Genomic DNA, 26,672 nt, shown 5'->3' with positions numbered 1-26,672 from the left:
TGAGTGACCCGCTCTGAGTATTCGGGCCATTGACTTCAAAAGACCTCTGAAGGTTGTTCTCTGGTGTCTGACACTAAAATGTTGGCAGCAGATCCTTTAAGTCCTTTAAATTGTGAGGTGGGGCCTTCATAGAGCAGATCCGTGAGCTTTGGGTGCCCATTACTCTGTCACCGATTTTCTGTTTGTCTTTTCTTGGGCAGCTTTTGCAAGGTACTGACCATTGCATACCCAGGACACCCCACAAGACCTGCTGTTTTGGAGATGTTCTGATCCAATCATGTAGCCATTACAATTTGGCCCTTGTCAAAGTGTCTCAGATCTTTATGCCTGCACAAACATCACCTTTAACTGACTGCCTACTATATATCCTAACCCTAAGCAGGAGCATAAGCTGCTTATGTAACTGTATGCATATAACATATAACACATGTCCCACTTAGACTCTGACCTAGGGGTGCAGCGACGAATCGACTCTGTTGATCAAAATCGTAGTCAAATAGACTGTTGGTGATGCATGTTGCAAACATCACATCTGTCACAAAGCTGAAGATGAAAAGAAGATGGCAGTATAATGATCCTGAACACACCTCAGAGTACTCGTAGTTCTCCAGCCAAAACATTATTGAGAATCTGTGGATAGACCCCAGAAGATCAGTGCATGCAAGATCAAGTGCAAAACATCAAGTGCGATACTTGCAGAAATGTTCACAATATCGTTCCACAAATTGGTCCAACTGCCATCTCATCAGTTGGAACGGAGAAACAAAAGAACCATTAGTGTTAAACCTTAAAAATACTGTGATAAAACTGTGCAGTTATTTTTATTCAGTATTTGGCATATTGTGTTGCAGTTAAACAGGACAACGTTTGCTGTCTTTATAATAAAACACTGGTCTGTGTTCTACAGATACTGATATCCATGAGAAATTCACAAAAGCGTACTCTGTTGTATTGTGACTAGGGATGCACCAATCCGATATTAGGACGGGATATCGGTCCTGATATTAACAAAATCAGCTGGATCAGGGATTGGATAAATCGGTCGATCCATTGAACCAATCATTTTACTTTAATTTAAATAAACTGCACTAAATGTTTGATTACTGCTTGGACGTTTGGCCGAGTTACTTATTGATTCTCAGGTTCAGCTGCTAGATTTAATTTCGAATCACTGTTTACACTAAATATTTAAAATTAGATTGACTGACTGTGTGTTTGACAAAGGGAAGCTACTCATTTTCAGTTTTGGCTGATACATTTGATTTATTTTAATATATTTTAAGAAGTTTGAAGTTTTTTTATTTTTAATTTGAATGTTGTGTCAAGTTCCAGCTCAGTTGTTTATTATTTCAGTGTCAAATAAATCACAATGTAGGACATTTATATTGTCCTATTTTGTTTTGCAAAGTTAGTAAAGTAATGTTTAAGTCTCTCACACATGGGGAGGTATACGGTTTAATTTATTTCAGCAATGGTATCGGATTAGTATCGGGTATCGACCAATGTGCAAAGTTTATGTATCGGTATCGTATCGGAACTAAAAAAGCATATAATGTATCATGGTGTATATTGTATTATTAGCCACAAATAATTAGTCAAATTATTAAGACATTTGCTTCAGATCCGTTCCCAGTTTCCAAAAATTCTAAGTAACAAAAAAATATTCAATAAATATGACAAATTACCTAATCAGGCCATCTTTTACCCTTCAAGCTCTGGTTTAAGAAATTTTGACCAATTGTGCCCATGCCTCTGTTCCACCAGAAAACATTCTGCACTTCTCTTGAAGAACGTGTTTTATGTCCTTCATATTTGTATTATAATATTTTTATTATATTTGTACGCTAAGACTATACATGTATTCATATTTCTCTTCTTCACCTTTCCAGGGTTATGGCTGTCATACCCAGAGTAGACAGGACAACCACCTGAGGAAGTACATTACCTAGAAGTGAAAAGAGGAAGCGAACGGACAGACATTATGAAGCCAGCTGACTTTTCAGTCTAGTACCCAAAAAAAATAGCAGTGAGCAGTAAACTGCTATGGACTAGGAAGTTGACTCCAGACGAGACATCACTGGTTTGGATCACCTCTGTGAGTACTCTGGTCTTACTTGGACATCAGAGCGAGACCAGTATAAAATATTTGGTAATAATGCTGATTTGGAAAAGCTATTCATGGTTTGTGGGGACAATTAAAGCTTTATTTAATGACAAAGAATATAGTATTTTCTTGTCAAGTGAAGTGCCTTGAGTTTGATGTCATCTTTACTAGTCAGAATGGTAACAAGATGTCTGAAATGCCTCTACAAACAACCTATTGAAACCCAATTGTTTTTTTTTTTAAGTAAGTACATTAATATGTCCTCCTTCACAGTTAGGCCTGGTTGGTATGTATTACTGCGGGAGACGGTATTACCTGAAATAGCACAAGTAGTGTAAATGGTTCTACTGTGTCTAATGTACCGCCTCAACCACATTCAGTTTGCTCACAGGGTAAAAAAAAATGAAATGGACAAGCACCCTTTTATATTCATGAAGTGTTAAACACATGTTTAGAGGATAAAGCAGCAAAGCTCAGCACGCAGAGTCCAGGGAATGGTCTTAGGAGTGTTTTCAGGCACATTTGGTATCCAGGTTCAGATCCAGAGAGTTGGCTGGCCAATCAAGTGCGGTAAGATCATGGTCAGCAAACCATTTGGTATTAGTTATGGTCCTGCTGGAAAAGGAAATCTGCATCTGGATAAAGCCTGTCAGATGAAGGCATATAGAGCTCTAAAATCTCCTGGTAGGCAGCTGTGTTGACTTTGGACTTGCTAAAACACAGTGGGCCGACACCAGCAGATGACCTGATGAGTCCAGGGAATGGTCTTAGGAGTGTTTTCAGGCACATTTGGTATCCAGGTTTGCTTCATCTCCCTTTAAAACGTGCTCCGCGCGTCAGCAATTCGCAACTCTGGTGGGCTAGGATTTGTACCACCTGTTTTCAGAGCTCCCTTTTAATGCACATGGGGGAATAGGCTTATTTTGCTGTAACTAGATAGACAATAACAGAAATCGGATTATTTTGAAATATCGTCCTCATTTTCAGATACCGGCAACGTTTTTAAATACTGCGGGACACGTTATTAGCATTAAACCTACCCAAGCCGTATATTTCATGCTCGCCATGTTTTGCCTCTATACTGCCCTCTACTGGATGTATTGCTTTACATCAATGCCAACATAACAGACGTGTAAAAGTATCATTTAAGACAGACACAGTTTTTTTTTGTGCGTATAGGGAGTATAAATGAGCTACTAAAGCCTTTAACATCAAACCCCTCTGAATCACTTTTACACCTCACTAAAATTATTCAGAAAATAAAAATGGATGGCATTATCAATACCAATAAATCCAGTATTGGCTCATATTATAAGCCAACCAATATATCGCTCTAGCTCTGGAATGCATGTCTGCAAGGGCATGTGTGTGTATTAACACAATTGTGTCAGTGATGATTGCATCAGCCAGCATCTGCTTCAGCACTGTGACTGAGTTCCAGGAAATGGTGGAGGCCTTTTCCACTCCAGATTATGGTGGGATTAATGAAGCCCACCCCTGTTCTCTTTTCACCTCTTTGAAAAGTCATTGTGAGGCAGGTGAAATGGCAAAAGCTTACATATAATAACATGCAGCGGATGGCAGAAGTCAATAGAAGTGTGTTGTGCCATTTGGGCTCTATTTTCATGCCAGCCAGCTTTAAGCACAGATGGCAGCAGTGGTAGTGTTTACGATTTGAAATCGCATTTGGACCTGGAAAACCTGGATGCACACTAATGCCAATTTCATGACGAGCGCTGAGAAATGCAGACAGACTTCCATGTTGCAGCAAAATCAAACACTTTTATTCTTAATCCACAACATTTAAAAGGTATGATCATCCTCAAAAATAAATGCTCTTGGAAATCAGAGACCCAGAATCTCAAATTATTAGAATATTTCATAAGATAAGACTGGAATGGATTCTGTACAATACACACATGTCCAGCTTCTAACAAGCATGTTCATTTATACACTTAATACTTGGTTGGGGTTCTTTTACTGCATAGCGGCAGTCAGCTTGTGGCTCAATAATGGCCTTCAGCTCTTCTGTATTGCTGGGTCTTTGTTTCTCATCTTACTCTTGACAATACCCCATGGATTCTCTATAGGGTTCAGATCCAGAGAGTCGGCTGGAAAAGACAATCTTCATAAAACCTGTCAGATGAAGGCGTATCAACCCCTAAAATCTCCTTGTAGGCAGCTGTGTTGACTTTGGACTTGCTAAAACACAGTGGACCGACACCTGCAGATGACCTGGCACCCCAAACCAGCTTCACACTTCACCTTGAATTCTGAGCCACTCTAATCGTCCTCCGAACTCTAGAACCTTGAATATTTACTTTCACCTGAAAAAAAGACATTGGACCACTGAGCAGCACTCCACTCCCAGGTCAGGCGCTTGCCTCTGACATTGCCTCTGATTCAGGAGTGGTTGATATGAGGGATGAGGGCAGTGGTAGCCCCTTTCCTGAAGTTCCTGGAGACGTCTTTGTGTGGTGGCTCTTGATGCACCAGCCCTCAAGCTGAATATGCTGAATTGATACTCAAGCACCCGGAACAGCCAGCCTTTTCAGCAGTGTCCTTCGGTGGCTTATCCTCCTTGTGGAGGGTGTCGATTATCATTTTCTGGACAACTGTCAAGTCAGCAGTCCTTCTCATCTTGGGACTATATGTGCTGAACTTCATTGGGAGATACACAGTATTTAAACTGTTTGTATGGTAATTTGCTCAAATTCAAAGTGAAATATTGTAAAGCGTTGGTTAAAATTCAATTAAATTTAAAAATGAACCGTTTCACATTAGCTTAACAGCACAACAGCTTGAAAATAACCTTCTAGTCAGGCTTTCCAAGTCCCATCACTTGCTTGCACCAGCCCTGGCACAACTGCATCCGTTTGGCCCAGCCCTTCTAGCAGCCTGGAATAACAGGAATGTTTCAATACCAGCCTCTACACACCCAAAATTGCCAGCGCTAGCAATAAGCACTGTTAAATGATACTAAATAATGTATACTGTATAACTGTATAATGAAAGCAGTACTTCTTGAGTTCATACACAGTCTTTACAAGACAAAGGGAACCTGAGAATAGTGTCGTTTCTTAGAATAGCGCTCAGGAACTCGAATGAGAGGAATATCTTAATGACAAACGAGCATTTATCATAAACCATATTCCAAATATACACATGCTTTCATAAATTCCTTCCTGTCCTACTTCCTTTATACCATTTAGCTGCTACTTATAACATATATAGGCGCAGCATGTGGAGCATCCAGTGGCCTCTGGAGAAGAAACATCTCTCTGGAGAGCGTCTATGATTAGTTAAATGAAATTGATGGGTAATTTTAGAGAATGGCCTACTAGCTTAGAAACGTAAAGCAGTCCTTATGGGTTATTCTTTGTGGGTTCCCTTATGTAGGCTCTACAGGGATGTGGAATCAGTTCGTGGATGACGCAGTTGGTCGAGTGGTAGCCAGTACAGATGCTGAGATTCGTTCAGTTGTAATGATGTAGAAATAGGATCTTACCTGGTTTCCTTCCCTTTGCCTGCAGTCATGATGGTCCTGTTTCTGGTGGCCACAAACCTCATATCAAACATCTCCTCACACGCGAACCGGACTGCAGGTATGTCCCGGCTAAGTCCTTCACTCCTGATGACTGCCCACATGAAGAACCCAGGGTCTCCAACATGTCTGTGTTCTGTTTCTCTCTGCCTCTTTCCTCCTCAGAGCCGCCTGCTCCTCAGGGTTCCCACGTCCTGCCCTCTGCCCTCGTCATCTCTCTCCTTCTCATCATCTTCATCCTCCTCACGGTCTACCTACTCAGGTACATGTCCTGCCTTCAAGCCGTGTTGGAAATACACTACACATGTAAATGTTTGTGGACACACCTTATAATGAATGAATGAATTCTTGCATTCATCCACTTTCACTTGCACCCATTGTTGACACAGATGTGCAAATGCACACACACACACAGCATGTCTAGTCTCTGTACAGAAGTACTGCCATTAGAGGAGGTGCTGGCAGGCCTGTCAGAAGGCCTATTGGCCTGTGTTATCTGGAATGATGGATGGTGCTTCATCCAGTACTTTTGGGATGAGTTGGGGTGGTGATCATCCAACACCCTGATCCTGAAATCTAGTAGAAAGCCTTCTTGCATGGACAGTAGAGGCTACAGGCTACAATGGAAACAATTATTTTGGTATATTTGAATAATGAGAGTTCAGTTCAAGGACTGACTTAACATAAACCTCAAACAAATGCGGCAGAACCAAAACAGAGCTGTAAAATGGCCCAGTTCCAAAACCCCAAAACTGCTACGTCACGGTCTAGGAGGCTGTGGTCAAGTAAGGCTGTGACGTGGTAAAACACACTTGGGGAGAATATTGTGTTGTTGATGCTTTTACTTACTTTTCTAAGCCAAGCACATCACCTTCAGGCTCCGCTTGCTGTGAACCAGGTGTCATGGCGGCAGCTTTTCCTTTGCCGGTGTTCGCAAAGGAGGAAACTCAAACTTGAGGAAGGAAGCTAAAGCCAAGAAAGTAAGCATGTATTTGTGCAAGGCTTAAAGCTACATCTAGCCGGCTGACTTTTACCATTCAACATCCCTCAAAAGCAAACTGGACTATTTTAAACTAGACTATACATCAGAAAGGTAACTCAGAAGCATTGCACAAGGAAGGCAAACTAGAGGAAGCAAGTAGGTGCTAGGCTATAAGTTAACACTAGTCAGCCGGCTACAACCTTTTTTAGCTAGCTAACCGCACTTTGCACCAAAAGGACACACAGGGGACAGCAATATGATGTAGTAAGGCTCAGGAATAATTACAAAGAATAAATACAACGTTCTTGTTACACTGCTTAAAGCAAAGCTGTGCTATGGTATGCCAGGCTATGTGGCTTTTTTTTTTTTTAATAAAAAAAAAAATATGCAAAATGAATACGTATCATTCTGAGGAAAAATGGTGGCAAAAAAGGTTGATTTATTTATTTACTATTGTGTGGCAGCTTTAATGGCTAGAAAAAAAAAACACAGAAAAGTACCGTATAAAAAACTGTATTTTCATTAATATTGCGATATGAATTTTCACGATTAAGGATAACGATTGATAATCCCAAACAAGTGCTTTCTATTGTCAGGCTTAAATATGAATAGTAAGTGAGTTGCTTAACCATTCAACAAAGCTGCCAGTCCATGCACAGCTCAGACACCACTCTGTCCCAACAACAAGCAGCCTGATTAGGCACACCTCATCTCAGCCTTACCAAAACATGTAGCTCATTTTCCCTCATCAAGCACTATAATACACTCTTTACTCAGGGAGGGTCTTTACTCACCCCCTTTCCAGCAGCACTGCATTTGAGCCTGGATTTTCTCTCTGCTTTGCCCCTGGATGTGGAGACACCTGGTGGCTATAAGCATGAACAGCAGCTGTACATCTTCTGCATTCTGAGGGATCTGCAGCTGAGACTCAGGATACAAAGTCCTAAATGACAGCTGTTGTGTCACTGCTTTGTTTAGCCATAAGCATTAGCTTAGCTGTAGCGCTACTTTGCCCTGGCTGCCAATTTAGTCTTGTTATAATTTCGTTTTTTGTCCTTTTTGTTTGTTTACTTTTCCAGTTATGGTGCTGATAATATACTACATATGATATTCTCATTACTAAACTGTGCTACAAGATCATTTCATGATACACAATATGTTTAATGATGTTTTCGAACGTAGACCAAAGAGGAATGGCAGATTTGTTTAGGTTTATTAGTTAAACAGGACTATCTATGCTCTTCATAATGAAATTAAAGCTATTGGGCTATGTCTTTAAAGTATTAGCAATTTTCATGATACATTCAAATTTTTCATAATGCCCAACTTCAGTCTTCTTCTTTACATCTGGCTGTTTTTCCTAACAGTACAGGACACATACATGTGAGTGTGTGTATATAGTTATAATCTAGGCATTAGTACTGCAATTATTATTCTTACCATGTTTGTTTAAATAATCCATTCCAAATCTATCAAGTAAAATAGTGCAAAGTTAGTTGGAATAAAACTTGGTTGATTTACATAATTGCAGCAGCTCACAGCAGTCATATACCATAGCCTAGCATAGCATAGCTGTGATTTTAGCACTGTAATATAAGCATTGTAATTACTCCTTACCGTGTTCCTGTACTCTCAGTGGTCTCTTGGCATGGTATGTGGTTTGCTATCCGAACAGATTGTAGCTGGTCAGCTAATGTTTTAGCCTAGCACCTGCTTGCTTCCAGCTATACTTACCTGGTAAAAGATGGTAACATATATAAATACATAATAAAAAAGAGAGAGATAGTAAAGGGTTTGGGCTACCTTCCCCTGCTTTAGCTTGTTTGCAGAAGGTGTTGTGGGGTCTGGAATTGCCTGTTTTACAGTTTGAGACCGTGTTTGAGGTTCACGCTCATTTCCTTGTACGCATGTGCTTTTATAATTCAGGTATGCCAAGGTTAATACAGATTCCCATTCGTGGCTATTTGTAGCCTACATCCTGGAAAATGACCATTTTTATGTATGATTAACAGTAATTATCAGTAATTGCCCATAGATGCACATAAATACTCTAAACAGTAGTGAAACGTGGAGTGTGTGGCCTGCTCATCCTCACTGAGGTCAGTTTCATTTAATTTCATTTAGTTTCATTTCAGCTCCATCAACCGAGATGATGAGCTGAAATTCCACTAATAACTGATGTTCACTAATACATTTTTAAGCAGATTTTCTAGATTTGGATTAATGAACTCAACTTCTCTCTCTAAACTGATGGAGTTGAACCCCTACCCTTTTAAATGTGACTCCACATCGCATGTACTTAATGATGTGCTTCTTTGCGGGTGGTTTTAAAGGGGTGTGTTTATGGGCTGAGTGTGTGTGTGTGCGCGTGCATGGCCCCGCCCAACCAGTCCAACAGCTGTTTGTGCAATAAAACCTGAGGCAGCTGTGCTAGCTGCTCAAAGCTTCATTGCCTCTCAGCTGCTCTGTGGAATCAGAGCTATAGGCTGTCTCCCATGAGGAAGAACAGCTTCAGATGGTGTGTTTTGGTGGCTATTTACTACGTGTTCTTTGTACATAATTAGAAACTGTCATTAGAGCCTTTGTGTTTGTTTGTGTTTATGGTTACTTTCATAGGTTCAGGCACCAACGGAAGGATCTTGTCACCTCAGTTGACAAAAAGTTACCCAATGGCTTCTTGGAAGATCAAGGTAGGTTCAACATCCTCAGTTCATTATTTTTTAAACTATCTAAAGACGCAAAGTTGTCTGCAGCTAATGCAGTGTGTGCTTTTCACGTTTCTGGCTTCTCACTTCCAACCAGAACAACTCAGAACTCAAGACAGAACAGCCATACCTGGGTTTTCATTCATCTCTGACCAGATGTGTGCTAAGATCTAAACAAATCCAGGCTCTCCGAAGGGTAGTAAATGCCAGTGTTCTGTTGAGTTGCGCTAAGCTACCCATCAATACCTGCTGTTGAGAGGCTGTATGGGTGCAGCGACCCACAATTTTTTGTTTAGATGGTGTTTATGGTGATCTTAGCTTACTGTTATGACTTACTTGGATGTTAGTATGTTAATATGTTAAAGTTATGATTACCGTACCTTATCTTTACATCCTGCAGCTGTTTCATGCAGACTGATTCCTTCATATCACTGCTGTCCAGTGAAAAACATGAACATCTCCATTTCTTTCTGTTTTTAGTTTTCTTCATGCTTCGAACCCTGTAGCTGCTCTATACCCTGTGTAAATAATTCTGAATGAATAGACCAGTAGAAATGCTCTAAATTACTTGGAATAAACTTATTCACTTCCATTCAAGTTTGTTACCATTTTGGAGATGCAGGTTTTTTATTGGACAGTGGCGATATATTGTGTAATTTCATGGAGCCAAGCAAACCCTTAGGACTCAAAGCCTTTATTATATACATGCCAATTTATGTTTTTTTTTTCTATTCTGTGTACGCTTGACACGGAAAGACCCAGTCATGGAAAAAAAGGAAATACTTTGATGTTATGTGAATCCGTCAGAATTTGCAGCTTTGTAGTTTTTAAAGAAGATATATAGTGGATTGGTATCAGTGTCTGCATCAGCCAGTGCTGAAGATTTCTATATCGGAAAATATTGAAAAGCAAAAGTGGTATCATGTCACCTCTAGTTACACAGCACTGTCCTGTAGTACAGTCCTGTAGTTTAATGGCGATGTCTTGGATGATGGATGAACGGTGTATTGTGACAATTTATCACAACCACATATTCCAGGTTTCCAGGTATCCCGGAAAATCTGGAATACCTGGAAACTCAGTAATAAGGTCATAGAAACTCCTGGAAAATGAGAAAAATGCTAAAATGTCTTGGGAAAATTAGTTAGATCCTGGAAAAGTTGAGTTATTGAGACCACCTAGATTACATATTGTAGCCACTGGTGCCCTAATACTGAACCCCAAAGGACTTACAGGGGATTTTGCATTGTACAGAAAAGATTATTGTAACTTGTGCTTATAGTAGCAGGTATTAAAGTCAAGTCAATAGGCATTTATTGTCATTTTATCTGTTCTGGAAATGTCCAGATTTCCTTAAAAAAAGTGGTATATCGACCACAAGACGGCCATATTGCCCACCCCTGTGACTAGATTACAGTGTGGGATATGATTTTGACGACTAAAGATCAGGGCTCTTCTTCTGAGAAGTTCTGCTGTCTGTTGTAACTCTCACTCTCTCTCTCTCTTACCATTTCAGAACAGACAGTGGTGCTCCTCCCTCGCTCTCCCTCTCCGTCAAAGCGTTTTTTCCCCATCCAGCTGGACTCCCTGGAGGAAGAGTTCCGCCTGCGCATGGCAGATGATGGCAAACTGTTTAGAGAGGAATTTAACGTATGAGCACACCCTCATCTATCTCTTCCATTTCTCTGCTCCCACTCCTTATGACCCAATTAAAACTACAGTGCTTTCACTAACCGACCTTCCCCACCTTGAACTTTGTTTGCAGTCTTTGCCTTGTGGATTCGGCCGTGGCACATTCGAAGAGGCTAGCAGAGAGGAGAACAAAGAGAAGAATAGATATCCAAACATACTTCCCTGTGAGTACATATGTTTATAGTGGGAGTGTACAAAATTACACGAATTCATTAGAAAGACTCAACATCAGAACTCAGTATTGTGTCTCATTGGCCAAGATATTGGCTGTTGGCTGTTGCAGTCCCCTTCTACCCGGGCTAGATGTTACACAGCAGTGATACCAACATGGTAGTCATGGTACTGTATTTTAAAAACCCAGGAACACTGCTGTGCATAGTACACTCTCACCAGACACACAGCGGTTCTGTGGTAGTCTTTTTCTATTAATGGACAGACCAGAGGTCTTGGGGCTGACCAATTGTGCTGGAACAGATCGACCGCAGTTAGCAATTGTGCATATCAACCAATGAGCCAAAACATTGTGACCATACACCTAATCCTTGTGACCATACACCTAACAGTTTACTCTACAAGACATGTGAAAGTATCCTGTGGTACACTATATATCCAAATATTGGTGAACACCCCTATCTAATGCATTAATTGTGCTACTTTAAGTAATACCCATTGCTGACACAGATTCTCTTTGGTGAGAAATAGGATCAGTAGAGTAGACCTGTTGGCATCATGCCTAATGCCAGGCATGAGCTAGAGGTGTATAAAGTCCATAAAGCACACCCCACCGATTGCACATGCATGATGCACATGCACCTGGCTGCCTGTGTGAGAGAAAACAGGATTAATCAAACCTCACAACCTTTCTTCCATTGCTCCAAGGTCTATTTTTGATTTTTTTTTGATTTTGCTTGCATGTCTATTTTAGGTGCTTTTAGTAGTGGACAAGGCTTTAGCATGGCCACTCTGACTAGCATACACATACCCATATGCAGCAGGGCATGAGGCTCAATCATTAAGGAAATCTTAGACTTGTGCCACAGTAGTCCTTAAGATGGTTAGGCCGAGGTGTGAGAGACTTTATTGCCCTCACACATTGATGAGCTTTGGACTTCCAGCACCCGGTCACTGGTTTGTCTCTTATGGGGATTCTGGGGAGCAACTAACAAGCTCTCTCATTTCGGAGATGTTCTGACCCAGTTTTCTCGCCATAAGGATGTGGGGCCAACTATGAAGACATAAACTAAGTGAACTGTAGGAAAAAAGGATGCCTCTCTGAGCTTGATGAAAAATGGTAAATGTTTATTACAATATGCAGTAATGAGATACATGGATGTACCTCTGATTCCTCCTAAGCTCCTCCTGTGAAGGATGTAATGCCCAAATGAGCATATAATAAGCATCTCTGGACTGACTATGCCGAACTGTGGGAATCGAGTTCTGACGTCTTCATATCTAGGCCACTTCTTTTTGTCTATGATGGCTGTTGACCAAAACCCCTTTTGGTCACACAGCTAGAGCTATTGTGGCTCTTCCTGCTTTGCTTTGTCCTTTGCTAAATAAGCCAAATGGTTATTCCAATTTTGGAGGGAGACACCATGGTTTGGACTTTTTTAATTTGACAATAATGCCATTGACTGCAGCAAGGTAAGCCACTCACCTTCTCTGAGTGGTCAGTATAGTTCGGCTCATCAATGTATATGGTGGATGTTACTGATCAAATAGCCAGTGGTGTCAGGTGGATAAACTGGCAAGTCTGTGCATGTAGCAGTTTAGTTCTCTGCCAAATGGTCTGAAAAAATTGACTACTGTTATTGATTTTGTCAACAGATGATCACTCCAGAGTGATGCTTTCACGCATAGATGACCACATGTGCTCAGACTACATTAATGCCTCATACATAGATGTGAGTACTTTCTTTATGGTATTACTGTGGTTAAAGCAAATCATGCAAAAGCCAGACTCAGTAGACATTCTGACGCTATTCATTAAACTGTTATCAGTTGTTTTGGCTGATGGAAAGGTGCTATAAAATACATTTATTCAGTTGTTCTTTGGTGTATAAATAGGATCCTGGGTGTCGTTTAACAACCCTGTTATTTTTGAAACTCACAGATTTTGACTCACAGGCACCACGTAGCATAGCATAGACCTAGGATACATAGCATAGACTAGAATGCCTAGTTTACTTAGCACTGTATCAAAAAAAAATTTTTTTATTATATCATCAGGAAGTGTTGCTGTCCTCTCTGTGTCCTCTCAGGTGAGGGGCGTAGCCAGTTGAAGATTGGTCGGATGGGTTAGCTTTTAGCCTAGCATCCACTTTCTGATACTGCAGATGAGTGGCAGAAGCAGCCTGAAGCTATTGTCTGCTGACATATATTTGTGTATATATGTTTTTGTAGGGTTACAGAGAAAAGAACAAATTCATCGCTGCTCAAGGTAAGCAAACAAACCCATTTTTTTGTTGAAAAGACATTTGTTGCTAAATCGTATTACATGATTTACATTTTGCTTTTGTTGTATCATTTAATATTTCATGATCAAACTGATCAAACTCAAGCAAAAGGTTAGTGTGTAACACACCAATACTGATACTGGAACACTTTGGAATGTTAGGAAACACAAATGGGGTTTTTATGATAGCCTTGTTCTTTGCCCTATATAATAGACATTTGTATGTGTTGTAATAATAATTGTTAGCTGTAATAATACACAATAAATGCTAAGACCCTCTTATGCAAATTATTAAGCATGGATCATTGCCTTTTATTGTATTGCTTTATTATTTTACGTTATTAGTGGTTATTGGAAGCCCTTTGATTCATGTTGGTTCTAGATAGTGCTGGGTTTATTGTGGCATTAACAGATGTTCCAGATTCAGAGGTTCTACTCACTAATTAAGTATTTGAGTTCATTTGTATCACAGATTTAGTATCTATTCATGGTGCTTTGGTAGAAAATACTACATGTCTGTATATGCTCCATACAACAGTTCCGTTTATCATTTGGTGATTAAAAATGATTTCAGCTTAACGTCTGACCAGGTTGTATGTGGTGTGATTGACATTCCAGGTGCTAGAGGTTCTACTTATTATTGGTCAGAGACTGAACAATACTAAATCATTTGCATAACAGGGTGGTAAAAAGTGTGTATTATACATTATTACAACTAATAATGCAAGTCTTAAGGTTTTTACATAACAGAGCTTCAAGTATGTCATTTTATTGAACAAACAACAAGACCTTAATACACTCCATTATTTGTGTTCCTTAAAATAGTGTTTTCAGTTTAACTGTAGTTGCTCTAGCCCTGCTGGATCAGAGTTTTAGAGCCCTGTTTGAACTGAAGAGGTTTTGAAGAGGATTTTTGGTAATAGTGAGCTAGATAGCAACTTCATTCACAACATCCAGTGTAATTTAGTAAATGCCAGAAACTGTGTTTTAAAACCAGTTCTTTTCTCTGTTCGCAGGTCCAAAACCAGAGACTGTGGCTGATTTCTGGAGAATGGTTTGGGAACAGAAATCTTCCACCATAGTCATGTTGACCAACACACGAGAGAGGAAAGAGGTGAAACCCTCAGTCTTCACCTCATTTTGGTTGATTAGTGTGTATTCAGAAGTATGGAGTTAGAAATGCCCTTTATATGCATCTGTCCTTAAAACACATACAAATAAAAACAGCTGTGTTTGAGAGAGGCTTGAAACCCACAAAGATGTCCCACATAGAGAAATATACTATTTGTGTCTATAAGCAGTTGTGAAATGGCTTATATACTACACTATTGTTGTATTCTTTTTTCTGCTTATGGTCTGTTTATAAACCAGTAACACTCACTGATGTGTGTCCATGTGTGTGTAGGAAAAATGCTATCAGTACTGGCCGGATCAGGGCTGCTGGCAGTATGGGTGTGTGAGGGTGGCTTGCGAGGATGTCACAGTGCTGGTGGACTACACGATCAGAAAGTTCTGCGTGCAGTATGTGAGTGCAAATCCTCAAATTTCCTCTGTCATCATAGAGAGCAGTCTGTAAGTGTTGTTTTTTCCCTCAAACTTATGGTAGAAGGTAATGGCTTAATTGAAATTCTGCCCTATTTTGAATTCATTTGTTATTACATTTTTTAAATTATGTCTAAAATAATATATGTTCCTGACTGGAATGAGCTTTCATGCATGGCTTGTAATCTATACCATGACTTTATTACAGTTTCCTAGTTAACACCCAACTTAGGACTTATAAAAGACCTGGGGATTATGCTTTTTCTCACAAAATTGCCCCCATCTCTTGAAAATCAAATCATGATTGGTTGATTTCACTGCTCAGTTATACTGATGGCCCATCTAAGGTGTAAAGCCTTCGGCCCAGCTCCTGAAGACCTAACCAATGGAAGAGTTTGCTTGATTGCCTAGATAAAGGATAAAGGTAAAGGATAAAGGTGCACGTATTTGTCACTGTACAGTGTGGACTGTACAGCGAAATGTGTCCTCCGCATTTAACCCATCTGGTAGTGAACACACTCACACACACACACACACACGTGTTAGGGGCAGTGAGTACACACACACACCCAGAGCGGTGGGCAGCCAACTCCAGCGCCCGGGGAGCAGAGAGGGTAAAGGGCCTTGCTCAAGGGCCCAACAGTGGCAGCTTGCCGAGCCCGGGAATCGAACCCACAACCCTGTTATCGATATCCCGGCGCTCTAACCGCTGAGCCACCACTGCCCCACCATAATATGGAATATACAACGCTGATGAACACAAGATCATAAACCTTTTGTTTTTAAACCAAAACTAAATTACACAAGCCTAGTACAGCAATACTTTCAGTGTTTAAATACAACATGCTTGTTGTATTTAAACACTGAAAGTATTGCTGTACTAGGCTTGTGTAATTTAGTTGTTTTAGTTGAATAAAAATTAACTTAAAATTACAGACAAATAATTCAATGCCCAGTAATCATTCAGAGAAGGTCTAGAAGGCCTTGAGAGTTCCCTTTTGCTTTTTTTTGTTCATCTATGGTCTATCAGATGCTCTAAGATCTATTACTTGGTCCACATATTGTTGGACATCTGCAACACTCAACCTTTTTTTCCTGCATGAACTAATACTGCAGCACATAGCTGACGCAAAAACACTGGAGCAGCACTGCTACACGTTGTCCCCCAACATGGGAAGGAGGGGAGTGTATAAAAACACACCATGTTCTGTTCAGTTGCATTCAGATGAATACATTCAGTTTATACATTGAGTATAACTGGTGCTCATGTTAATAGTGGCTCTCTCTGTGATTCGTAGCACACTGCAGATGGATGCAGGGCTCCGAGGTTGATCACCCAGCTCCACTTCACCAGCTGGCCTGATTTTGGCGTGCCCCTCTCCCCTATCGGCATGCTTAAATTTCTCAAAAAAGTCAGGAGTGTCAACCCAGCACACGCTGGACCCATAATAGTTCACTGCAGGTAATGTTGACCGCCAGTCACAATACACTTTTTACTAGTGGGATACAGGAGAGGTGTTATGATGCATCCAAAACATCATCAGCCACCTAGCAACACCATTGCAAGTACCTAGCAACCACTTAGCAGTACTATAGAAACTACTTAGCAACTTTTAAACTCCTTAGCAATACCATAGCAACCACATTTCAACCAACTAGCAACCTTGTTACAACCACTTAGCAACACCCAAGCAACCATCGCTTATAACTAAAATAGCCACATAGCAATAAGTGAACAAAGCCTTCCAGTGACATTTGTCTGCTAATTTTAGAGCATGGAGTGAAAGTAGCCGAGTTTGAGTGCATTTCACTGAACTGACAAATTGACGTGACTGTGTTTGTGTGTGTGTGTGTGTGTGTGTGTTTGTTTTGTGAGGGGGTGCTCAGCTGTTTAAAGTAGAACAGAGCCATCATATGAGGCTGTTAACACATGTAGTAGGAACACTTGTCTCATATAGCTGAAAGTTGTGGATAGACTGTGACAGTGGGGGGCAACAGCTGTTTAAGCACAAAGCCATGCCTACCCTCCCAGCCAATGGTATACAAACGCTTATTTCATCAGATCCAGTTCACTTTACTCCTCAGCTCAAGTTTAGTTATATAGAGCATTTTACTATATTTGTGTAGCTTTAAAGGGCCAAAGAATAAATTTCTTGAGCATATTAAGTTGTTCTTTGACATATAAAAAGAATAAAACACACAGATTTCTCCTTTTATGGAAGGCCATTGGGAAAAAAACCCAATAAGCTGTGGTTTTATTGGCTGGTTTACAGCACTGACAAAGCTTGCAGAAGCCACATATTTTAGCATAGTTTTAACACTGTAACAAAAACACAAATAATTGCTTACCGAACACTATGTGTGGCTGTCCTCTCTTTGTGTCCTCTCAGCGTGATGTACTGTTAGCAAGCTGAAGAGGTTGTAGCCGATTAGCTCCTAGCCTTGCCCTCACTCGCTTCTCTGGGTTTGTCTTTCTGATAAAAACCAAACAAACAAACAAACAAAGAAAAACTATAAGCCGGAGCGTTCTCTTCTGATGTGTGTTTAGCTCCACAGTTTGGTTCTGCTGAGGGAGTCCACTTTGCTTTTTAAGGAGTAATTGAGGAATGATGTAGAGGAGAGATTTTAAAAGCTAGATCCCAGTTTGCTCCTCCCGGCTTTTGCTTTGTTGCATGAGTTTGAGCTCCCATATTGCAGACACTGGCACAGGAAACGCTGCAGTCACAAGGTCTAGTAGTTATGGAAATAGGTGGGAGCACCCCTAATTTCAAGTAGACCTAAAGCATCAACAGCACCATGGTACCATTTGACCAACTTTGACTATGACTTTCGCGAGTGGGCTAGATTTATGTAGCTAGAACTAGTCAAGACTAATGTAACAGGGTTTTGGAATTGGTTCATTTTCCAGTACTGACATGTACTGTACTCTCAGTATTTAAATTTGCTGTCTTGGGCCCCATTTAAGCCAGTCATTCTTGTTAGTTCTGGCAGGAGGGAGAATGGCAAATGCAGGTGGCTCCATGGTGGCTGAACCAGTCTGGAGAGGACAAGTGAGCAGGAACACCTGAGCATGATCACTCTAAACACCAGTATGTCTCTCTCGCTCTGTGCAGTGCTGGGGTTGGAAGGACTGGCACATTCATCGTCATCGATGCCATGATGGATATGATGCACATGGAGGGAAGAGTGGACGTGTTCGGCTTTGTGTCCAGGATACGAAATCAGCGCTGTCAGCTTGTGCAGACAGATGTAAGACTTCAGCTCAGCTCCACACCTTTGTTCAGCAAGACTTACAGTTCCTAAAAACTCTCTCTCTTTCTTTCTTGCTTCTTTAGATGCAGTACTCCTTTATCTATCAAGCTCTGCTGGAACACTATCTGTATGGTGACACTGAATTGGACATCTCGTCGCTGGAAGGTCATTTGCACAGACTCCACAGCACTCATATACACATGGACCGAGTGGGGCTGGAGGAGGAATTCAGAGTAATTAGCATCTACTGTCATACCATTTCTTACGTTAAGATTATATATCCAGTATACAGTGTATATATAGGTCATTCTCTATACTCTGTATATTGGATATATAATGTCAGTGTGTATGTGTGTGTATTAGACATTTAGTCTGGTGTGAGTGTTATTACCATGGTGAGATCCAAAGAGTACTCTGTGGCCTTACGACAAGTGCAGAATCTGCCAGAATGGCCAGGCCAGGTGCAGCCCAACAGCAGCGCACAAAATGCATAAAGACGTGTCCAACAATCGTTACATATCATCACAGGATCTTTCCACAGCTTAAGTCAAAGTACAGCATATACCACCAGAAAGAGACCACAGATGTTTAAATCGTCATAGAGGAAGGGAGAACACCTAGGCCATGACGTCTGGAACGATGTGCTTAGACAAATGAATTCTAAGCTGAATTATTTGGACACAGTAACAGAAGACATGTTTAGCGTAAACCAGACACAGCAGTTGAGCACAAAAATCCATATCAGGAAGTGTCTTGGTTTGGGGCTGCTTTTCTGCAGTAGGGCCTGGAGAGCTCTCCAACATAAAATCCTCTAGGAATTCTTTTTGAGGCATCCTGACTTTTTCACAAGAATGTGTATATACACAATATATATACATATATTAGTAAAGACCATAGACGCTAATAGGGCAATGGCTGAAATCAAATGAAATATCAATAAACATTGGAAATGCATGTCTATAAAAAGTAATACTCTCCCAGTATGTATCTCAAGGTTTACATCTTCTTTAACATGGTTAAAAAAAGATTCCTGGTGGTTTTGCCTTTCCTAAGGTTTTCTGGTGTTTGTTCCAGTCAGAGAAGGAATTGGTTTTCTGATAGTGTTTTTTTTTCCTAAGCACAGGGAAAGTCTTCTGATTGACTGCATGTGATATTAGTTAAACATCAGGTAGAAATACCTGAAATCAGGTTGAAAAACACTGGAATGTTCCTTTTATAGCCAGAGGTTTAATGGAAGTGTTTTTCAGGCCTTCAAGTCTTGCTTTAAATCCGTTTTTGCAGAAGCTGACTAATGTCCGGATAATGAAGGAAAACATGAGGACTGGGAATCTGCCTGCTAACATGAGGAAGAACAGAGTACTGCAGATCATACCATGTAAGCAAACACCTTATTTTATAAACCTGCTACCAGTGGTGCCTTTTTTTTCTGCTGAATAAAGAACGCCTTGGAACAGCTGAATATTAAAACTATAGGTATATGGTTATAGACTAAGACACTGACACTCTGGCCTGAGGATTACAAGTTATCAATCTTTGCCATTAGCAGCCGGAGCCCAAGAGAATTCAACTGGCTGTGCTTTCTCCTCTAATCACGTTCATTGTAATGCTGCTGATGTATCAGATCTGGGGATCTGGCGCTTTCTTCCGAGCACGTTTGCTGCTTAGTGATGCTAGGCACCATTGGCTGACTTGACATGTAAACATGACATGTTGACATGAAAGCGTGCGCTGGTCCTCACCCTGCTAGTGTTGGGAGCATTGAAAGTGATTGGGGGAGTCCTAGTGAGTGGGTGGGTTAATTGACACTAAATCAGGAGAAAATTGGGTAAAAATAAAAGTAAAGGCTGATATCCTACTTCTGCTGCATTTAGCTAAATTCTTGCATTTCTATCTTAAAATGACTGTAACACTACTACTGCCTCATCACACGTCTCTTTTTTTTTTTTTCTTTCCCCAGATGACTTCAACAGGGTTATATTATCTGTGAAACGAGGTCAAGAATTCACAGATTACATAAATGCATCTTTCATAGATGTAAGTATCTTATGATGAATCTGTGTACTGGGTGAGCTGCACAAGCAGGGTTTCCATTAAAAAAAATTTACTTTTACATTTAAATTGTAAGCTTATTTTGCAGTGTTTCTGCATTTGATTTTGTGGCTTTCTTTAATCCAGTCATCCTTTTCTTCTGCACAAAATTAGCATAAAAGAAGTAGTAAACACTCTTTACTGTCTAGTCAGCATCTTGCTTTAGTGTGGCGCTGCCAGTTCTCACACATTGGCTGTTGAGACTCTGTTCTCACTCTCTCACATCACACTTGCCATTTCTCACTCATTTTTAACAACCCCTCTGTCCCCTACAAAACAACCTCCAGATGAATGCGACCACTGATAAAGTTTCCTACAGCTGCCACTCTGAATTTTACTGATTAAACACACACTCTGTTGGCAACGGCGGCCTCCCGAAGGACTTCAGAAGGCCGCCACAGAGTCGGCAAGGCAGCTGCATGCTAGATAATTGCTAACACTCCCCCCACCCAGCACACCTCTGAGTATATACAGTATATACTGTAACACACACTCTCAACACATCTTTGACGTTTGTTGTTTGATTGTCATTTAATATCCATGGTCTGTTTTATTAGTTATTTTATAATAAATCACAGAAGTGTGCCCAAACTGTGTGTTTGTGTGTGTGTGTGTGTGTGTGTGTGTGTGTGTGTGTATTGTCTGTAGGGTTACAGGCAGAAGGATTACTTCATAGCCACACAGGGTCCATTGGCCCACACTGTGCAAGACTTCTGGCGCATGGTGTGGGAGTGGAAGTGTCATTCCATCGTCATGCTAACCGAACTAAAGGAGAGAGAACAGGTAGGCGCCACTAACGTCACTTTTACTGCATGTATCAGGGTCATTCACTGCCCGCTGATGAATTATTACTACACCTGAGCGGTGCCCTCGCAGGTCTTTTGAACTGTTACCTGTCTTGTTGTAACCAGAAAATTGTGTTGTGTGTGTGTGTGTTATTGTTGACAGAATTGAAGGGAAATGGTCCATATCTCCTTGGGAGCTAATAATTTATTAATAAATCAGTTGTTTCTTTCTGCCTACAGGAGAAATGTGTGCCTTACTGGCCTGCAGAGGGCAGCGTTTCATTTGGAGAGTACAATGTCGAGCTGAAGAGAGACACACTGTGCGAGACGTTTAGTCTGCGAGATTTGCTGCTCACATACATGCCGGTGAGTTAGATACCTGTAGCCATCAATGTCTAAGGGAAATAATAAAGAACTCCATAGTAGCGCTATATATATATATATATATATATATATATATATATATATATATACACACACCTTGAAATGATACAAACCATGATACATAATGCCATATGTCAGCTTTCTATATGGGAGAGGATTGGAAGTGTTATGTCATACTCCTATTTAACATGTTTTCTTTATACACGATACATTTTGGTAACTATTATTAATTACTTCAACATTAGCAGCAGGTATACGTACTATTACTACTATAAAGTTGCCAGTTGATTAGATACCCATGATGTGTCTACACCAATTGACTATATAGATTCCAGTAATATATCTAACCATGCGGTCTTAATGAATATGAGCTCTGGGTACATCTAGTTCTATTATGTGTAGTCTAGGTTCTTTAAGGAGACTGGCTCATTTAACTTGGCTGACATAAAAATATATTAAAAGGATGACAAAAGGCAGTAAATATTGATATGATGTGTGTGTATATATATATTTGATAGTATGTGTATTGTTATTCTATGCTATTAACAGAACAGAAAATGAATATTTATTACATCTCAAATAAACTAGTTTAAAAACTAAATAAATGACAAGAAAATCTAACAATAAAACAAACAACTACTGTGATGAGATCTCATTAAAATTAACAAAAATTTAAATATTAATAATAGTTATCAGACCTTACAATTTACAAACCCTTTCCCAATGTAATAACTCAGCCCCGATCCTAGAGATGATGATTCTCAGAAAGCTGAAGGTGTGTTGTTAAGATGAACGGATGATGCAGTAGCGATGGCTTGGCTCAGTGAGGGTAGTAGGGCAGTCCAGCTCAAATGTAGCTCAACATTAATCAGACAGCCTGCACACATGTACAAATATACAAGTCCAGTTCAGTCACTCATGTAACATTTATTAATAACTATCATATAGTCCTAAAAAGCCCAATTCTACAGAGAACAGTCTCAACCATAGCATTTCATATATCATATATTGTCTGTACAGTCCTCATTCTCTCAGCTCTAAATAAGCAAATACATTCATGCACAAATATTAAATCATGGGACACTTCACCTAAAATGACCCTGGCTGAGATACTGTTGCTAAAACAATTTCTATCCATGTCTGTATAAAATGCTATGCTAACTCACCAGGATCACCAGGTTTTTCAGATAAAATGGCCATTAAGTGGTAATAAATGGTAGGTGTTTCTAATAGACTGATAGCTTGTATATATCGTGTTTGTGTATGTGCATATATTTTCTGGGATCACTTTGACGGTCTAATGTCTCTTTACTGTAGGAGAAGCAGACCCGCCTGGTCAGGCATTTTCACTTCCATGGCTGGCCAGAAATTGGAATCCCGTCAGATGGAAAAGGGATGATTGATCTCATCGCCGCAGTGCAGAGACAACAGCAGCAATCTGGCAACCACCCCATAGTGGTGCACTGCAGGTGCATATGCATTTTTTTACATTTTCTTAAAGTATTTGAACATGATTAATATTTATTTTTTATAAAGCAACCTGCATGTATCTGGTATAAGCCAAAAGCTCATAACACAAATACCAACCCTTCTAATGTAAATACTACGGATGCACGGAACCGATATTAGGATCGGATATTGGTCCTAATACTAACACAATTAGGTAGGTATCGGGTATCAACCGATACGCAATGTTTATGTATCCGTATCTGCATCGGAACAGAAGAAGTCGGCCCAGTGAATCCCTAAGATAAACGCAGAATATTTCTGCATCAAAATAAATATGATTAGTAAAAAGATGCTGTCTTAAACATGGCTATACATAAAAAAACAACAACTTGAATCTCCAAAATTAAAATAAAAGAGATGGAAAAAAATATTTTTAGTTTTCAAAGGAAGTCTGTGAGTTTATATGGTGGCCTATACACACTTCCCTCAACATTTCTCTGGGTAGTCTAAATTGTGGTGAGTTGTAACGCTGTGTTGAAACTAACCCCTGTTCTTTAGTCTGGCTAGCTCTCACTATGAGTTACTTGCATGATTCAAAATGATGTTATATTACAGAAACCATGGAGATTAAAATAACAGTATCAGTAACTATACAGTGACTCATAGTCATAATTAAAGACACTTTAACATTTAAAAAAAAATGTTGTTTTTTTAAGAAAAGAAAAGAAAAGTTTCTGTTGCTTTTGTGTTGTATCGATCAGTGCTGGTGCGGGCCGGACCGGAACCTTCATTTCTCTCAGCAACATCCTGGAGCGAGTCAAAGCTGAGGGTCTGCTGGACGTGTTCCAGACTGTGAAGAGTTTACGGAACCAGAGACCACACATGGTCCAAACTGTGGTAAGAATGCACCAAACTGAACATGGACTTTAACAGACCTGCTATAACAACCAGTTGTGTTGTATTGGATTAGTGACGAGCACACCTTACTCGCATCTACAGAACTGTGCAAAAAAAGCCTTAGACATCTTTACAAGCATGGAAAGTGGTTTAACCGTAGAGCGGAAGACAGCTCTCGAAATGCCTCAGTCAGTATTTGTCTCAGTTCTTTGTGGCATGGATTCTGGTCCATGTTGACATGCTTACATCACACAGTTACTGTTATTATGAGTCATAGTTATTATGAGCCCCTCCTCCTCTGTCCACTTTCTGGTAACTGTAAAAGACCGGACGAGACAACCTTATTCAATTTGGCCCCTGCCTTTAACCTGTCTGTGCAGTGCACACACATATACACACACAAGTAATCAAACACACACAGTGACAGTGGGCAGCCATCCCTGATGAAGATGCCTAGGTTTGACTGTTGACAATGACTACCAAGAAAGATAAATAGTTAAACACTCTTCTTGGCTGCCTAACTCTCTTGCACAGCACTGTATATCTTATAACAGATACAGAGAAGCTATGTTTAACAAGCTATAATATACTATTATTCATTCTTGCCTTTTTTCCCCCCTTTTTCCAGGAGCAGTACGACTTCTGCTACAAAGTGGTCCAAGATTTTGTGGATATCTTCTCAGACTATGCTAATTTCAAATGATGATCGTTCCTTTCAGAGCTTCTGGTAACTCTTTCTCCGCCCCACTCGTTTCTGTTTTCAATCTGAGGAACCTCTTGCTATGGCTTGATCACTCTATGCACTTGACCCTTCTCTCGATAGGTTTTGAAATCAATGCAGTGAGCGGGAACTGTTTTTGTAACCGAGTCCTCACTTGTGTAATCACACAAAGACAAAACAAAGCATTTGCATTTAGATCATTTTATCTCAGAATTCTTCTGTTATTTTATTTTTTAAGGAATGTTTGTTAAATAATTTAATGTTAAGTTTTATTTATATATTTTGGAGTCAGAGCGGGATGTAAACTTTTTTTAGATTCTATTTTTTATTTGCACATTACCCACCACTGTTTTTAAAGATGATTTAAAACCGCAAGTAAGTGTTAAGCATTTCACGTTTGTCTTGTCAGTGTATTTTTGCCATGCTACTCTCTAAGCTGTCCTGAGTCCTTTTAAGAAGTATTTACTTGCAGCTAAATTAGCATCTGTGTTATGGAATAATTTAACATTTAAAAGAAATATGTGGATGGAATTCTGGTTTGGGAAGTGTATGTTCCCCTCAGTCATTCTCCTAGTCATCCTGAAAAAGATGAGCATCACAAGAAATAAAAACACATGATTTCCACAATAAATGTATTCATAATTTTGCTGATTTTGTTTGTGGTTTCATAGAGATTGTCAGCAATGGACTGGAATGATTCAGAACCACTGCAGTGGTCATTCTCACCGCATAGACTGGCTTGTAACTTACTCTCACTCACTCACTCACTCACGTGTAGCAAAGTTAAGATTCTCCACTAGGGGGCGCTATTAGTACTTGAACAGCTTCCAGTGAACAGCTTCACATCAATAGCCCCATTTAAACAAGTTTAAATTTACTCTGTAACAAGGGGCTCCTCTATGATTTTATTTTTCATCTGCATTAAACTAAAATAATCTTTTTGGCGGTTTAAAACCACACTGTTGTGAATGATATCTTGGTACAACGTGATGCAAACATTTATGTAATAAATTCGCTCATCCTGTGATGATTATATCGTTATGTTATCACTGAGGAGACGTCAAATTATTATGACAGCCGTCCCCCTGAAATATTAATTCAATCCGAATCGTGCTAATGACACTGTTTTTTCTAGTAAGTAGCTGTTGCATAATGTGTGGTGTACATAAACAGGATTCATGTTAAACAGGACTTTAGACTACAGGAGCAAAATGGCCACATTTTCAGGCCATCTACGTGGAGCTGTGTGGAAATATTCACATCAGTACACTGTAAGATATGGGCTGTTGTTCTGTGGGTAATCTATGTGTGTGTTAAATAGCATTTCAGCCTACAGCAGTTTAACGGCACCCAATTATGCCGAAGTTACAAGGAAATTTTCAAGTGGACTTCTCTTTGAATGAGACGCAATACAAGGCAGCCAATCAGAACACAGTACTTTGCATACGCAGAGTAGGCCATCTAACCTAAAATGTTGCCAGTGATACAAGCCGTAACTCAGTTAGTACTAGGACAAATTGAAATTCAAGATCTAGAAAATAGAAATTCTGATTTCAGATATCAACTATGAAATTTGAGATATATTAAATCTACATTTCTATAAAGCTGTCAAGGGCAGATTCCTACCTTGCGGCCAGTGATTCCTAGAAGGCTCCAGACCCACCATGACCCTGACCAGGAAGAAGTGGATAAGAAGATAAATAAGTACATTTCTAAAAAGGCCATTTATAAAGCATATTTACATAGTCATATTCCAGGACAGCCATTTCTAATGTCTAGTCATGTTACCGCTGATTTACATGGAATAGCATTCTATTATCATGTCTATGATCACATTTTATTTTCTATACTATTAAAGCTATCGATTATTATATGCAATTCCAGGATTGTAGAGCCATTTAGAGCCTTCACATACAGCAAGCTGTTTTAGCCTAGTCAAGTCAAGTCAGATTTATTTGTATAGCTTTTTACAACTGTTGTCATCACAAAGCAGCTTTACATAATTAGTAATTAATAAAAGACAGAAACAAAGAAGAAAGAAGAAAATAACGTAAGACATGATGGATCAAAGA

The 26,672-nt window shown here is 39.9% G+C and overlaps 1 protein-coding gene across 2 annotated transcripts in view; it reads left to right on the top strand.

Moving 5' to 3' along the window:
• The window catches only part of ptpreb (protein tyrosine phosphatase receptor type Eb), a 41,758-nt gene extending 16,512 nt beyond the window's left edge, over window positions 1–25,246 (top strand). Inside the window, exons 2-21 of one of the 2 annotated variants that reach the window (XM_072689927.1) lie at window positions 1,890–2,095; window positions 5,638–5,709; window positions 5,814–5,910; window positions 9,247–9,320; window positions 10,852–10,985; window positions 11,101–11,191; window positions 12,855–12,931; window positions 13,431–13,467; window positions 14,499–14,596; window positions 14,888–15,007; window positions 16,323–16,486; window positions 18,138–18,273; window positions 18,360–18,509; window positions 19,558–19,651; window positions 20,234–20,310; window positions 21,013–21,147; window positions 21,390–21,515; window positions 22,851–23,002; window positions 23,744–23,879; window positions 24,508–25,246. In XM_072689927.1, coding sequence (XP_072546028.1) covers window positions 5,640–5,709; window positions 5,814–5,910; window positions 9,247–9,320; window positions 10,852–10,985; window positions 11,101–11,191; window positions 12,855–12,931; window positions 13,431–13,467; window positions 14,499–14,596; window positions 14,888–15,007; window positions 16,323–16,486; window positions 18,138–18,273; window positions 18,360–18,509; window positions 19,558–19,651; window positions 20,234–20,310; window positions 21,013–21,147; window positions 21,390–21,515; window positions 22,851–23,002; window positions 23,744–23,879; window positions 24,508–24,582 — 2,043 coding nt within the window. In that variant the 5' untranslated portion in view covers window positions 1,890–2,095; window positions 5,638–5,639 and the 3' untranslated portion in view covers window positions 24,583–25,246. The remainder of the gene's footprint in view (window positions 1–1,889; window positions 2,096–5,637; window positions 5,710–5,813; window positions 5,911–9,246; window positions 9,321–10,851; window positions 10,986–11,100; window positions 11,192–12,854; window positions 12,932–13,430; window positions 13,468–14,498; window positions 14,597–14,887; window positions 15,008–16,322; window positions 16,487–18,137; window positions 18,274–18,359; window positions 18,510–19,557; window positions 19,652–20,233; window positions 20,311–21,012; window positions 21,148–21,389; window positions 21,516–22,850; window positions 23,003–23,743; window positions 23,880–24,507) is intronic. The other variant, XM_072689928.1, reaches the window with a different exon arrangement.
• The last annotated feature ends 1,426 nt before the right edge of the window (window positions 25,247–26,672 follow it).

The sequence above is a fragment of the Salminus brasiliensis genome, chromosome 10 (assembly GCF_030463535.1).
Source record: "Salminus brasiliensis chromosome 10, fSalBra1.hap2, whole genome shotgun sequence".
Taxonomy (NCBI): domain Eukaryota; kingdom Metazoa; phylum Chordata; class Actinopteri; order Characiformes; family Bryconidae; genus Salminus; species Salminus brasiliensis.
Note: the sequence above shows the minus strand (reverse complement) of the source record. Positions and strands in the feature narration are given on the sequence as shown.